Genomic DNA, 16,573 nt, shown 5'->3' on the forward strand with positions numbered 1-16,573 from the left:
AGGGAACAGAATTGCACTTCTGGCCGTCGCCTGCAGGCAAGTGGCCCTCTGAGGCCCAGGTCCCGTTCTGGCCTGCATCCGCCCAACCTCACTGGGCATCAATCGGGTGACGTGACAGCACAAGGGGCGCTGTCTCGAGTCCAGGTGGACGAACTGGTCATGTGTCGATCACAAAGGCGAGTGCGCTTCTGGCTGTTGCCAACGTGGGGCACCAACGATTCCGGTCGCACAGTGCCTTCTGGAGAGTAAGTAGACATCAGGTCCGTCCTATTCTCAGAGGCCATTCTGGACTTGCATCCGCATCAAACCCGACGTTAGTTTTCTTTGCGTGAGAAACTGGAACGACACGGCGTGGCGAGCAGCGCCTCCGACGGCGTCGTCAAACCGTCGTGAAACGGACAATTGGCTACGGAAAGCCCCACAACATGGCCTCTGCAGTACTCGTGCCCGCCCCCACTTTTTCGGGTCACGACTTCGCTGCACCTCAAAGAGGGTGCTGACTAGCGTAGTGGCTCTATGGGGGAATCCTCTGGGCGTAACACACATAAATAAGAGGGTGCTGACCACCAAAACGGGCCACCCAGCAAACGGGCCATTTTCTGGACTTATGTCGATTCAGCCCCTACGTAGATACCGCCCACAACCCTCTGCGTCAACTATATACAATGGTTCTAGTACGCCGTCATGGCGCTTTTTCCTGGCTATCTTCGTGGTGGCTTCAAACTGCCTTTTCAAGGCGTTATGGTGCCTCGTAGCGGCTCGCTCAACCAACTGTCTCGCAGTCTCAAGAGCGTTGTTGTCAGACTGACGAACCATTCGACGGCCGTCAGATACTGTAATGACTCCCCCTGACTGTAGTGGCCTATTCTTTCCAACTTTGCGTTGTTTCCGTAGATCTTCAGCCATCTTGGTACGAGCTAGGTCCCTCATGGTCTGACGGAGCTCGGTCGACTGGACCAAAGCCCCACGTATAAACCGGTCCATTTCAGTCTTCAGAGCTGGCTGTAACTTCCCCCAAGGCTTCCTGGAGGTCCTCAATTTTGCCGGCCACCTTATTCAAGTGCCGTAGTGTATAGGGAGTATCGAATGGCGATGATGACAGGTTGTTTGGTGGTGGGGTTGTTACCTCTTTCTCTGAGGCTGGGCGTAATTCTTGTATCTGATCAAGGATTGGCTGTGGGTTCCAAGGCACGATACCGGTCTTCCTGAACGCAGATTGAATGGTGGGAATCTTGAAGGCTTGTCGTCGTACTGACTCGATCGTGGCTAAGAATTCTGACTTGGTGATATGCAGACATCCATCTCTTACAAGGATGTCCAACGCTTTCGCATGGTAGTGCTTCAATGGCTGGAAGACGACGACGTCTAACGGCTGGAGGATATGTGTGAGATGCGAGGGAAGCCAAACAGTATAATATTGTGGTCTTCAGCGTACTGGATAAAATCCACAGTATGGTGTAAGCCATGGCCAGGGTGGCGATCAACGCAACCAACTCAACCTCAGCCCTCAGTTGAGTGAGTTGACCGGTTAATAAGCTTTTCCTCCGTTGAGTTGATTAACCTTGGCCCTATGTTGGGTTGGTTGGCGTTGCGTTAATGGTTGACTAGCCCCCTATGCCCCGCCTTAGTGCTTTAATCGCTATCTTGGAGCCAAACGACCCAATGCAACTCTACTTCCACCCTGCCTCTTCCTCCCGTATCTGTAGTAGCAAATCCCGAAGCCATCCTCTTACTGCCTTCTCCTCGACCGGCTGCCTACTTTCTGCTTTATCCGCCTTGGTTAATAGTATTGGATCAACTTCCTCTATAATACCTACCAGTAACTACGATCGCAATACCTAGTAAATAGTAATAGTACTTGCCTCCAGCCGACTTCGAAGAGGCGTTACTATGCAACCTGCTGCCGAGAATAGCCTTTTGCACTCTGCGCTTATCGCCTGAACAGTCATAAAGTCTATAGCTATTTGCAAAAGCCTAGGGTACTTAAACTACTGTGCATACCAATACTTATGCGGATTACGAATATCGCTATCCGTAGGCAATAGGTCCTTCTGCCACCTAGCATACTCGTCCTTTGCTTTATTAGTATCGTTTTCTTCGTAAGTACGTGTTATGATATTAGGCTTTGCCTAATAGAGCTACGTCCCAGGATAGAGCCACGTGCTACCGTACGTGACTCGTATCCTATAACTAAGCAGGCATTGGAGTATAAGTACTCCAATGCCTAGTACCTTAAGTTAGTGTTCCGTAGGTTTCTTAACAACTATTTCCGACCACTAGATACTGGTAGTACTAGTGACTCCATAACACAGGTAATAGTAAAAGCCGTAAAGAAAAGGATATAGATTAAGGAAGAAGTAGATAGGACCCACCTTAGGACCCGGGTCCTAAGGTGGATCCTATACAGATAGGTAATAGCAAAAGCCAAAAAAGAATAGGGATTAAAGAAGAGGTAAGTCCCTTACAGGCCGAAAGGAGAGGAAGAAAAAAAAAAGAAGAGTAAAAGAATAAAAGAAATAAATACAATTTACCGTTGGACCTATATCTAAAAGTATTTACCTTTAGACCTATATCTAAAAGTATATTATTATTTACTACTATATTTACATGTAGTAAATTATTGTAAATTTATGTAGTAAATTATTGTAAATTTATGTAGTAAATTATTGTAAATTTATGTAGTAAATTATTGTAAATTTATATAATAGTAAATTTACATAATAATTCTACTCTCTTTTTCAGTCTTTACTATCCCCTTTTTATCTTTTCAACCCATTATTTCTAGCCCTAACCCATACCCTTCCCGCCGGTTTTTCCCTTACTATCTAGGGAAGCAGCAACAGTAACAATAAGTGTTTTCCCACATCCTGTACCAAGTACAACTATAGCCTGCTCGGCTGCCCGTGGACCTACTACTGCAAGAAGTCCTTCCCGTTGCCCGGGGCGTAGCTGGAGGGACGGGTCGTTCCGTAGACGACGGGCTACCGATAGAATACTAGCCTCGTCTGCTATTGGCCTTATACGGTACCTAGTCTTCTTGTGCAATAGTTGTAGCCCTGTTGCTTCTGATATAAATTGTAGTCGCTTCCTTTGCTGCTGTAACTGTAAAAGTCTAAGTCGTTTGTCGATACCAAAAAGGGACTGCCAACTCTGCGATGCACGGTATGCACGGCCAAGTAGTGTACTCATAACTAGGGTCGTACTGCCGGCATAAGACTGGTTAAAAGTCCGGTAGCTGTAGTTACTAGCCTCAGCCATAACAATTAGGTCGGCTTTGTCTTCTACCTCTACTGCTGTAATATCTTGTAGATTAAAGTTTTCCTGATCCTTGGGACTGAATTTCTCCTTTGTAATAAATGCTGTAGCCTGGCGCCACTAGGCAACCTGGAAGGAAGGAATCTCGGCCTGGGTACATACCTTCTATAGGCACCGGAAAACAGTAGCATCTCTCCAAACCTACCCCTTAAGATTAGACCACAAAAAAGGGGATAGTAATGCATTAGGGTTTTGTTGACGAAGGAATACCTGTCGTAACGGCTGTACAATAGCAAGATAGGTAAGAAGTAGATCGCCTATAGGCTGGGGTAAAAAGCGGATATTATCCTTTTGTGCACCAGTTTGTTCAAGACTCTTATAGTACCGTACATAGAGCATAACAGTATTTTCCTATAGTAGAATACTTCGGCGCCAATCCGTATTAGTATACGTTATAGATAGTATCTCAGGGGCCCGTAAGGGAGGACATAGTAAGTGTTGGTTCGGTTCTGGGGGAAACTGGTAATAAGAGATCTCTTCTAATGGATTCAATTTGGTACGAAGGGAGGGAAAAAAGGCTGCCCCTGAGCGGCCACTTTTATCCTCTCTGTAATCGTACTCCACACGATTACGTAATCCTAGTCTACTATTGGCCACTATATACATACAACACACAGTAAGATATGCATAAGAACAAGCATTCGTTAAAGGAATAGCTGTACTTGTACCTCATAATTTGCAATAGCACGGGGACAAATTGAACTTCCGGAACCACTAGGGTTATCTTGTATAAATGCCCGTCGTTGGGATGGGTTCTGGAAGATATACTGTAGTAGGACCTGCTCTGTACCGCTTAGTACCTCGGCGTTCCGATTATCGGTACGCCAGTCACTCCCATAGTCCTCAACGTCAAGGTCATTATATAGCTTCCACGACTCAATAGGTACTATATCCCTCGATCCAAGCAGTAGGTCGTTGTATAGTATTGTATATGCCTGTTGGTATTCTGAGACGAGGAGTTGGGAGACTTGGTCGAGACTTAGCCTTATGCCTTGGTAGTCAAAGGACTGGCCGTTAAGTAGCCAGCGGGCCTGGCTGCGTGAAAAAGCCGATATGCGTACAGTAAAGAGGTATACCCGCCATTGAAGTATATAACCAATAGGGGTCTCGGCTGCCGCATAGATTATACGTCGACAGAGCTTTTGCAGTAGGGCTAGGATCCCATTTTCGTTATCCTGCTTCTAATAGCAAACAAAATCAAAGACAAGTAGTTGTGCACACCAGATAAGGGCAGAAAGGTTACTATTATAGTTAGCTGTATCTGCCCAAATAGATACCCTTGTATCCCCTAGGCCGTCCCTAGTTATTCCTTTCTTTTGGATTGACATCCGGCTAAGCATAGCACAAAAACTTAGGAGTGGGGATGCAAAGGGTACGCTTCCGATTTCCTGCTAGATTAATGCAATATATAGCCTTCGTATAGCCTTCTTAACTATAGTATTGTCTTTTTCTTTATTCCCATTATAGTTACCGTTACTGTTGCCGTTGCCGTTGCTGTTGCTGTTGCCGTTGCCGTTACTGTTGCTGTTGCTGTTGCTGTTGCTGTTGCCGTTGCTGTTGCTGTTGCTGTTGCTGGTACAATTGCAGGTGCCGTTACTGTTACTGGTACAATTGCAGGTGCCGGTACTGTTACTGTTGCTGTTGCAGGTGCTAACAGTTGCTGGTACAGTTGCTGTTGCTGTTGCTGTTGCCGTTGGTGTTGCTGTTGCAGGTGCTGATAGTTGCTGGTATAGTTGCTGTTGCTGTTGCTGTTGCTGTTGCAGGTGCTGACAGTTACTGGTACAACTGCAGGTGCCGTTACTGTTGCTGGTACTGTTGCCGTTGCCGTTGCCGTTGCTGTTGCTGTTGCAGGTGCTGACAGTTGCTGGTACAGTTGCTGTTGCTGTTGCTGTTGCTGTTGCTGTTGCAGGTGCTGAGAGTTGCTGCTGCTGCTGCTGTTACTGTTGCAGGTGCTAATAGTTGCTGGTACAGTTGCTGCTGCTGCTGCTGTTACTGTTGCAGGTGCTAACAGTTGCTGGTACAGTTGCTGCTGCTGTTGCTGTTGCTGTTGCCGTTGCTGTTGCTGTTGCAGGTGCTGACAGTTACTGGTACAATTGCAGGTACCGTTACTGTTGCCGGTACTGTTGCCGTTGCCGTTGCTGTTGCTGTTGCGGGTGCTGAGAGTTGCTGCTGCTGCTGCTGTTACTGTTGCAGGTACTAACAGTTGCTGTTGCTGGTACCGTTACCGTTACTGTTGCTGTTGCAGGTGCTAACAGTTGCTGGTACAATTGCAGGTGCCGGTACTGTTACTGTTGCTGTTGCAGGTGCTGACAGTTGCTGGTACAGTTGCTGTTGCCGTTGCTGTTGCTGTTGCAGGTGCTGATAGTTGCTGGTACAATTGCAGGTGCCGTTACTGTTGCCGGCACCGTTACTGTTGCTGTTGCAGGTGCTGACAGTTGCTGGTATAGTTGCTGTTGCCGTTGCTGTTGCCGTTGCTGTTGCTGTTGCAGGTGCTGAGAGTTACTGCTACTGCTGCTGTTACTGTTGCAGGTACTAACAGTTGCTGTTGCTGCTGCTGTTGCTGTTGCTGGTACCGTTACCGTTACCGTTACCGTTACTGTTGCAGGTGCTGATAGTTGCTGATATAGTTGCTGTTGCCATTGCTGTTGCTGTTGCAGGTACTGACAGTTACTGGTACAATTGCAGGTGCCGTTACTGTTGCTGTTGCTGCTGCCGATACTGTTGCCGATACTGTTGCTAATGCTGTTGCTGTTGCTATTGCTAATGCTGTTGCCGATGCCGATTGCTGATGCCAATTGCTAATGCCGATTGCTGATGCCAATTGCTAATGCCGATTGCTGATGCCAATTGCTAATGCCAATTGCTGTTGCTAATTGCTGTTGCTTAGCTACAAGTACCTACTTATACGTTTGCAATTGAAACAATCCAATTGAAATAATCCAATTGACCCAAGTACGTACGGATAGATAGAGTACTACTGTACTTACTCTAGCCTGCCATTGGTCTGGCCCTGCTAGGTACCTTGATGGGATGGGATTTTTTTTTTTTGAGCCCCGCCCGCAAACCTACCAACACCAATACACCGCTACTCGCCCCCCCCCCCCGACTGAGTACTACTGTACTTACTGTACTCCGTAGGTAGTCTGCTATTGGTCTGGCCTAAGCTACCTTGATGGACAAACCTACCCAACACATACAACACGGTACCAGCAAAACCGTATACTAGCATCTGCAGCTAATGCTACTGTATGCTACTGCTGTGCGATAAGGTCAATTGAGCTATAACTGAGGCAGCGATTGAGGTACGATTGAGGCAGCGACTGAGGCAGCGATGGAGGCACGACTAAGGCAGCGATTGAGGCAGCGATGGAGGCACAACTGAGGCAGCGATGGAGGCACAACTGAGGCAGCGATGGAGGCACAACTGAGGCACGACTGAGGCAGCGATGGAGGTACGACTGAGGCAGCGACTGAGGCGGCGATTGAGGCACGACTGAGGCAGCAATTGAGGTAGCAATGGAGGCACGACTGAGGCAGCAACTGAGGCGGCGATTGAGGCAGCGATGGAGGCACGACTGAGGCACGACTGAGGCAGCGATGGAGGTACGACTGAGGCAGCAATGGAGGCACAACTAAGGCAGCGACGGAGGCGGCGATTGAGGCACGACTAAGGCAGCGATGGAGGCACAACTGAGGCACGACTGAGGCAGCGATTGAGGCACGACTAAGGCAGCGACTAAGGCGGCGACTGAGGCGGCGATTGAGGCAGCAATGGAGGCACGACTAAGGCAGCGACTAAGGCGGCGATTGAGGTAGCAATTGAGGCGGCGATTGAGGTACGACTGAGGCAGCGATGGAGGTACGACTGAGGCAGCGACTGAGGCAGCGATTGAAGAAGCGACTGAGGCAGCGATTGAAGCAGCGATTGAGGCAGCGACTGAAGCGGCGATTGAGGCAGCAATGGAGGCACGACTGAGGCAGCGATTGAGGCACGATTGAGGCAGCGACTGAGGCGGCGATTGAGGCAGCAATGGAGGCACGACTGAGGCAGCGACTGAAGCAGCGACTGATGCAGCGACTGAGGCAGCGATTGAAGCAGCGACTGATGCAGTGATTGAAGAAGCGACTGAGGCAGCGATTGAGGCAGCGATTGAAGCAGCGATTGATGCAGCGATTGAAGAAGCGACTGAGGCAGCGATTGAAGCAGCGATTGAAGCAGCGATTGAAGCAGCGACTGAAGCAGCGACTGATGCAGCGATTGAAGAAGCGATTGAGGCAGCGACTGATGCAGCGATTGAAGAAGCGACTGAGGCAGCGATTGAAGCAGCGATTGAAGCAGCGATTGAAGCAGCGATTGATGCAGCGATTGAAGAAGCGATCGAGGCAGCGATTGATGCAGCGATTGAAGTAACGATTGAGGCAGCGACTGATGCAGCGATTGAAGCAGCGATTGAAGCAGCAACTGAGGCAGTGATTGAAGCAGCGATCGAGGTAGCTATTGATGCAGCGATTAAAGCAGCGATTGAAGTAACGATTGAGGCAGCGACTGATACAGCGATTGAAGCAGCAACTGATGCAGCGATTGAAGCAGCAATTGAGGCAGCGATTGAAGCAGCGACTGAGGCAGCGATTGAAGCAGCAATCGAGGCAGCGATTGAAGCAGCGATTGATGCAGCGATTGATGCAGCGATTAAAGTAACGATTGAGGCAGCGACTGATGCAGCGATTGAAGCAGCGATCGAAGTAATGATTGAGGCAGCGACTGATATAGCGATTGAAGCAGCAATCGAGGTAGCGATTGAAGCAGCGACTGAGGCAGCGATTGAAGCAGCGATCTAGGCAGCGATTGAAGCAGCGATTGAAGCAGCGATCTAGGCAGCGATTGAAGCAGCGATTGAAGCAGCGATTGAAGCAGCGATTGAAGCAGCGATTGAGGCAGCAACTGATGTAGCGATTGAAGCAGCAATTGATGTAGTGACTAAGACAGCGGTTGAAGCAGCAACTGAAGCAGCGACTGAAGTAGCGACTGAGGCAGCGATTGAAGCAGCAATTGAGGGAGTGATTGAGGGAGTGATTGAGGGAGTGATTGAGGCAGCGGTTGAGGCAGCGGACTGACTATATATTTACTGTTCTTCTTCCTCCATTCTTCCTCCTTCATTCTTCCTCCTTCATCATCACTTGTTCAAGATGTCTTCTGGAAGCCGTGCAGATTGCCCCATTGTAAGTATTTGCATACTTTATTAATTGTTGTAGTTTTTGGATTGATCTTACAGCTATGTAGGTCATTTCTGACGACAGTCCTTCTCCTCCTCCTTCTCCTCGCCAGACTCACATCCAGAGGCTAGTCAGCATCTCTGGCCTTCCGTTGATTGCCAACATTGCTACGCGTTCTCCTTCAGAGGAGATCAAATTCTGCATCTGGCCCCCATGTCTTCCCTGCATCCGGGCTGCACTTGCAAGACCAGAAGGAGCAGAGGGCTTTGAGCTCTGCACTGTGGAATTAAACGGCACTTGCTGCATGAGCTGTTACAATAACGGCTGTCAGTGTCTGTCTTGGTAAGTTCTCCTATTTATCCTACATTATTATATATACTAATTATTTAATTTTAGTCCGGCTCCCGTTATTTCAGTTGCCCGACGATGGGCTATTGCACTTTGTGCTTCAGATCAAAGGGTTTGTATACTTTTCTATAATCTCAATACAATACTAACTGTTTTTAGGGGGCTAGACGCAATAGAGCTGCTACAAAGCTTGCATTGGAGAACTGGGATAATGAGAGACAAGTTTAATATAACTCATTATAGTGCTGCTCCCTTTATTTAGTAAGGGAAGCTAGACGACATAGCTGGAATGGTATTTTAGAATGAGTGGTTTTCTTTAGTTTTTTGCTTTGCTTTTCTGCAATAGGCATTCTTTAATATGCTAAATATTGCTATTATTCCTGTAATACCTTTAGATTTATTACCATTATTGCTTGTAAACTTAGTACTATTTGCTATATTTAGTAGTACTCTAAAATATTTAAACTTTTATTATAAGAGAGCTTTTATAAGTCTATCTACTAATATAAGAATAATAGGTAGTATATAGTTTATTTACTATATCTATTAGTATAAAGCTATAGAATACATTAAACTTAGAACCAGAATAATAGGATTTTAGAATAAAGGGCTATGTATAGTTTTACTCTATCCCTTATTAATAATATATTATAGAAGGTATACATTGTAATAAGATATTTATAAATCTACTTAAGGCAGAATATATCGATATAAACTTAATCCCTAAATATAATATACTAATACTATTTTTAAATACTAATATTATCCAAGCTATAGTAAGTTACTATATGTTATATGTATATAGTGGCCAATAGTAGACTAGGATTACGTAATTGTATAGGGTATAATTACGGAGAGAATAAAAGTAGCCGCTTAGGGGTAGCCTCTTTTCCCTCCTTTCGTACCAAATTAAATCTATTAGAAGAGATCTCTTATTACTAGTTTCCCCTAAAACCAAACCAATACTAATTAGTACTGTATGTAAAGAACAGTGCAGATTGGTAAGGCTTAAAGAGGATTACAATACTACTACCCGTTTCCTAATAGAGAAGCCTAGCAGTAGTATGCAACTAAAAGGGTTAGATTTACTGGGTATCCGTTCGTATTGAGACGGGCCTAATACCTAGAGTTTAATTGCTACAATAAGATAAAGACTATCTTTTCGCCTATACCTTTGGCCACTAGATATATTTACCTTGTACCTAGAGACCTATTTACTAGATTTCTAGGAGTATTATTCTTGCAATTTGTATGCGCAAGAAGAGGGGGTAGTGGAAGTATATCGCACGGACCAGGGAATCAATCAGGCTGTTAGTAACAGCATAAGGGGTGCCAGTTAGTAACTGGGCAAGAGTGCACAATTGGTAGTACCGAATTATACAAACGAATGCGATTATTCTTCTAACTAAAGTGCAAGGGAAGTACGGCTATTTATGCCTACAGAGTAGTACCTTGTGGGTCCAGATTGTGGCTGCGCAGTTACACTATTGTTTGATCGCCCGTTTGATCGCACAATGGTTTGATTGCCCGTTTGGTCGCACAATGGTTTGATTGCCGTTTCGGTCGCACAATGGTTTGATTGCCCGCAGTAGTACTGTAAGCTAGCAATGGCTAGTAGCGACTGGGAGAGCGGCAATTGTCATTCCGATCAATTGGCTCCTGTGGTTGACTGGCTACTACGTATACAAGTTGTATTATAGTAGTGAGTTGGCCGGTAGTAGTACTACCGTCAGTCGTTCCGAGTTGTAGTTCGGAGAAGTAGTATGTTGTATACTATTAGTCAACTCGATATGCTTACTAATACTCGCAGTATAGTATAGCATCTTTACTAGTAGTAGTACTACTAGTAACAATAGGATAGTATCTTATTTGGGTAGTCTTACTAGTATAAATACCAGTATTTTAACAAATATAAGATGTTAAATATCTCTATGGAGGATTATAATAAACCAGCCGCAAAGCGTTAACGAACGCAATACTATTCTCCGTTTGAAAGATATAAGGATAAAGCCCGGGTACGTACTGTTATGGAGTCACTAGTACTACCAGTATCTAGTGGTCGGAAATAGTTATTAAGAAACCTACGGAACACTAACTTAAGGTACTAGGCATTAGAGTACTTATACTCCAATGCCTGCTTAGTTATAGGATACGAGTCACGTACGGTAGCACGTGGCTCTATCCTGGGACGTAGCTCTATTAGGCAAAGCCTAATATCATAACAACCTGTCTGTATAGGATCCAGCTTGGGACCTAGGTCCTAAGGTAGGTCCTATCTACTTCTTCTTTAATCCTAATTCTTTTTTTTTACGCGTTTGCTATTGCCTATCTGTATATGATCCACCTTAGGACCCGGGTTCTAAGGTGGATCCTATCTACTTTTTCCTTAATCCGTATCCTCTTCTTTACGGCTTTTACTATTACCCGTCTGTATAGGACCTACCTTAGGACCCGGGTCCTAAGGTGGATCCTATATAGATAGGTACTTGTAACACATATGGGGAGGTGTGCCCATATGGACAATAGACCAGTTAACCGTTCGACCAAATGGCCAAACTATCAAAAGATCCGCCAGTATCCGCACTTAGTGCGGGTACTGCACCTCACATTCGCTTATAAGGCCTACACGCCTGTAGCGCGCCTTACAGTACTAGCAAAAGCCAAAAAAGAATAGGGATTAAAGAAGAGGTAGACAGGACCTACCTTAGGACCTAGGTCCTAAGCTGGATCCTATATAGACGGGCAATAGTAAAAGTCGTAAAGAAAAGGATATAGATTAAGGAAGAAGTAGATAGGACTTACCTTAAGACCCGGGTCCTAAGGTAGATCCTATACAAACAGGTACTAGTAAAAGCTATAAAGAAAAGAATAGAAAGAGAAAGGGTAAGAGGAAGAATATAAACTAAAGAAAGAGAAAGAAAATAAAAAATTAAAGAGAGTAAGAGGAAAAGAACTAAAAATAAAGGAAGGAAGAAAGGAAGAGAAAGGCAAAAATAAATCTACCTTCGGACCTAGATCCTAAGGTAAAGTATTTAATATTCCTTATCTCCCCCTTTACTTTATTTATTTCCTAAGGAGGAACCCTTTATCTTACGTTTAATCTTAGGCAGTAGGTAATTAAAGTAAGTAGTATTAGATTGTAGCGTTTAGTAGGTATATTAGTAGCGTAGTAGTATAAGGAATCCGAGGGCTAGAAAAGTAGGGCGTGGTACGAGGAATACAAGGGCCAGAAAAGTCTTTAGTAGTAGTACGAGGAATCCGAGGGCTAGAAAAGTCTTTAGTAGTAGTACGAGGAATCCGAGGTCCAGAAATATAGGGTATAGTACAAGGAATACAAGGGCCAGAGAAGTCTTTAGTAGTAGTACGAGGAATACAAGGGCCAGAAGAGTCTTCAGTAGTAGTACGAGGAATCCTAGGGCCAGGAAGGTAGGGCGTAGTACGAGGAATACAAGGGCTAGAAAAGTCTTCAGTAGTAGTACGAGGAATCCAAGGGCCAGGAAAGTAGGGCGTAGTACAAGGAATACAAGGGCCAGAAAAGTCTTTAGTAGTAGTGTTAAAATACTAGTATTTATACTAGTAAGACTACCCAAATAGGATACTATCCTATTGCTACTACTACTAGTAGTAACTGCTAGGAGTACTACTACTAGCAAATATCCTATACTGTACTGCAAGTATTAGTAAGCATATAGAGTTGACTGATAGTATACAACATACTACTTCTCCAAACTACGACTCGGAGCGACTGCCGGCAGTACTACTGCCAGCCAACCTACTACTACAACCTGACCCACATATGTAGTAGTTGTTAAAATACTAGGATTTATACTAGTAAGACTACCCAAATAGGATACTATCCTATTATTGCTACTACCAGTAGCAACTGTCAGAAGTACTACTGCTGGCAGATATACTATACTATACTGAGAGTATAAGTAAGTATACAGAGCTGACTAATAGTATACAACATACTATTTCTCTAGACTGTTGTCAAAGATACTTGCCTAATTAGGTATAGTACAGAATGCTCTAGAACATTCTAGAATATTCTAAAATATTCCATACCCTACTTATGGAATAAGCCGGAATATTGCTTACCCTACTTATAGAATAAGCTGGAACTTCATGGAATAAGCTAGAACAGTCTTTACTATACTTCTATACCTATATAAGGCAGTAGCCATTCCCTTAGAATAGTTTCTCCTTTTGAAATATAATCGCATTCGTTTATATAATTTAGTACTACCAAGTTTGCACTCTTATCCAGTTACTAACTGGTTCCCCTTATGCTGTTACTAACAGCTTGATTGATTCCCTGGTCCGTGCGATATACTTCCACTACCCCTCCTCTTGCGCACCCAAATTGCAAGAGAAGTATATCGCACGGACCAGGGAATCAATCAAGCTGTTAGTAACAGCATAAGGGGAACCAGTTAGTAACTGGATAAGAGTGCAAACTTAGTAGTACCAAATTATACAAACGAATACGATTGTATTCCAAAAGGAGAAACTATTCTAAGGGAATAGCTACTGCCTTATATAGGTATAGAAGTATAGTAAAGACTGTTCCAGCTTATTCCATGAAGTTCCAGCTTATTCCATAAGTAGGGTAAGCAACATTCCGGCTTATTCCAAGGAGTTCCAGTACATTCTATAAGTAGGGTATGGAATATTCTAGAATATTCTAGAATGTTCTAGAGCATTCTGTACTATACCTAATTAGGCAAGTATCTTTAACAATAGTTTAGAGAAATAGTATATTGTATACTATTAGTCAGCTCTGTATACTTACTTATACTCTCAGTATAGTATAGTATATCTACCAGCAGTAGTACTTCTGACAGTTGCTACTGGTAGTAGCAATAATAGGATAGTATCCTATTTGGGTAGTCTTACTAGTATAAATCCTAGTATTTTAACAACTTCCACTACCCCTCCTCTTGCGCACCCAAATTGCAAGAATTAGTACAGCAACTATTGTCTCGACTTAGGCATACTGGGTTGTCGAAGATCGTATATGCGCATATTAATATGGCAGTTATGGTCTCGACCCAGGCATACAAGGTTGTCGAGGTACTACCTCCAAGGCATAAATAGTCCTATTTCTCCTGTACTGTACTTGATAGAATAATCGTATTCGTTTGTATAATTTGGTACTACCAAGTTTGCACTCTTACCCAGTTACTAACTGGCACCCATTTTGCTGTTACCAACAGCGTAATTGATTCCCTAGTCCGTGCGATATACTTCCACTACCCCTCTTCTTGCGCACCCAAATTGCAAGAGCAATAAGTTAATAGCTTGCTTAATACTGTATTATCTCTCTTACTAGGCTATATAAGATAATAGCTATTATGTACTGTATAAAATCCCTTTAGTATTTATTCTTTTTTGCTAATCCTTTCGATAATTATATTAGCGTCCTCCCGTAATAAACGGCTGTCCGATATTGCGTTACTATTAACGTCTAACTAAGGTAAGTTAATTACTAAAGAGGGTTATAGAAGAATTAAAGTCCCTAAAGAAGCATTTCGTATTAAAAAGCTTTATATATTCTTCTTTATAGCCCTATAACTCTTTTCCTTACCAATAATTAGCGCTTTAGACCTCTAATATAATTCGGACGACGTACTATATCTACTACCGTTGGCCGGAAATAAGAAGAGGATAAATATTCGAAATATTTTCTATATTTAGTATAAAAGTAGATATTAATATTCTACTTAGATTGTATTGTATCTAGTTTCTTTATTATATTATATAAGCTTCTAGATATATTGTCTCTTTTTCGGTCCCTTTTCTATGGTCTAGCTAAAACGCCTTTAATTATAATATTCGCTAATAAATTAGGATTATAGCTTTAATATTAATAGTACTTATTTTTACGTATATACTGTAATATATTTATCGTTTGAAATACTATAAGTTCTCTACTATCCGTTTAGTTTAAGGCTATAGAAGCTATAACTTTTTCATACAGACTTAAGTAAGAAGGTACTTTTCGACTTATTAGCTAGAGGAGCTTATTAATTAAATACGCCTTTTGTATTACTAATCGATAATATAGATAAGGCAATACTACTACTGTAGTTAATGAAAATCTATACAAACAATTTGTCTATTGGGGACTTCCTGTTAAGGTTACTTTAATCTATAACCCTAAGAGATAGGGCCCTCCCTAAAAATATAATAGGGAAGTATTAGAACTAAGCTTATAGTAAATAGAATAAATAATGTTAAAATTACTGGTATTTATACTAGTAAGACTACCCAAATAGGATACTATCCTATGTATTGCTATTTGCAATACCGGGCAGCAGTACTACTGCTTGCCCATATACTACCACTGCACTGCACGTACAAGTAGTATATCGAGTTGACGAATTGCACTTACTATGCAAATTCTCCTCGCTCCGACTTGGTACAATTGATGGCAGTACTACTGCCCAGCCAATTTACTACTGTCGCACGTTACGTGCAAGTAGTACTTGGTCGACCAAGCAAGATCATTGATCGGGCCGTCAATTGACGCGCTCCCAACTACTACTAGTAGTTGCTCGCCAACAGTACTACTGTTGCGCGGGAGGACCCACCCAACTGCAACTAGCAGTTGCTTGCCAGTAGTACTACTACTGGCCCGCTCGACTACTGCAGTACTGCTGCTGTACTGTCGCGACCGAACCCTAATACTGATCAACCCTGCCAGTTGCATATACCAACTGTGCAACTTGCAGTATAACTCAACCAGAGTATTTGGAGCTGCATTAAATGCAAGCAGATTGTTCGGAGATGCATTGTATGGAATCAGACAGAATTCCAATACGTGCACATTGCACTGATTGAGGTACTACCTCTCAGGTATAAAATGGTCCTCCCTTTCCTACACTCTTAGATAGTTAGGAGTACACACGAGAAACATGCATGCGCGCAAGCAAGCACAAGAAACACAACAGTCTTTCTTTTCTGAATCGTCCCTTAGCACTACTATTTGACTTGTTCAAATCTGTATTCCCTGCCCAGTTACTAACTGGTGTACTTCCTGCTGTTACTAACAGCCTCGATTGATATCCATTTTGGATAGTCCGTGCAACTGAACTTCCACTGCGCACCCTTCCTATTTTACCCCTTTATTCCAAGAGGTATTTCCCCTTTTATTTTAAAAGCTTTATATTGTTATGGAGTCACTAGTACTACCAGTATCTAGTGGTCGGAAATAGTTGTTAAGAAACCTACGGAACACTAACTTAAGGTACTAGGCATTGGAGTACTTATACTCCAATGCCTGCTTAGTCATAGGATACGGGTCACGTGCGGTAGCACGTGGCTCTATCCTAGGACATAGCTCTATTAGGCTTTGCCTAATATCATAACATATATAACTGTTAGTAGTTTTAATCTTTTTAGTTACAAAGACTAAAAGCTTTATATAACTTCTCGGTCGTTATAGTTTTCTGGTCTTTGTCTGTGGCTTCTTATTCCGGATAGCAATTTTGCGCTAGAATGTATACCGGGCTTATAACTAATGCAACAGAAAGAAAAAGGGGGTCCGTTCTAACTAGGGCTACAACGAATTAAGGATCGTAAGATAGGTTAGAATTAATCTATTGGTGTTCTTCTTAATGATATTGTTGCCAACCATAAGGTGTCCTCTGGGCCTGCTTAAATAGGCGCAGATGTAGATACCGCTACGTAACTA

The 16,573-nt window shown here is 43.4% G+C and overlaps 1 protein-coding gene across 1 annotated transcript; it reads right to left on the reverse strand.

Annotated features, from left to right (window-relative positions):
* Nucleotides 1-6,947: 6,947 nt before the first annotated feature.
* Nucleotides 6,948-8,694, reverse strand: DCS_04525 (uncharacterized protein; the record flags this gene model as incomplete). Its single annotated transcript, XM_040801834.1, has 3 exons — nt 6,948-8,150; nt 8,259-8,430; nt 8,648-8,694. 3 exons carry the CDS (start codon nt 8,692-8,694, stop codon nt 6,948-6,950), a joined length of 1,422 nt encoding a protein of 473 aa, XP_040656867.1.
* Between the last annotated feature and the right edge of the window lie 7,879 nt (nt 8,695-16,573).

The sequence above is a fragment of the Drechmeria coniospora genome, chromosome 02 (genome assembly GCF_001625195.1).
Source record: "Drechmeria coniospora strain ARSEF 6962 chromosome 02, whole genome shotgun sequence".
Lineage (NCBI taxonomy): Eukaryota > Fungi > Ascomycota > Sordariomycetes > Hypocreales > Ophiocordycipitaceae > Drechmeria > Drechmeria coniospora.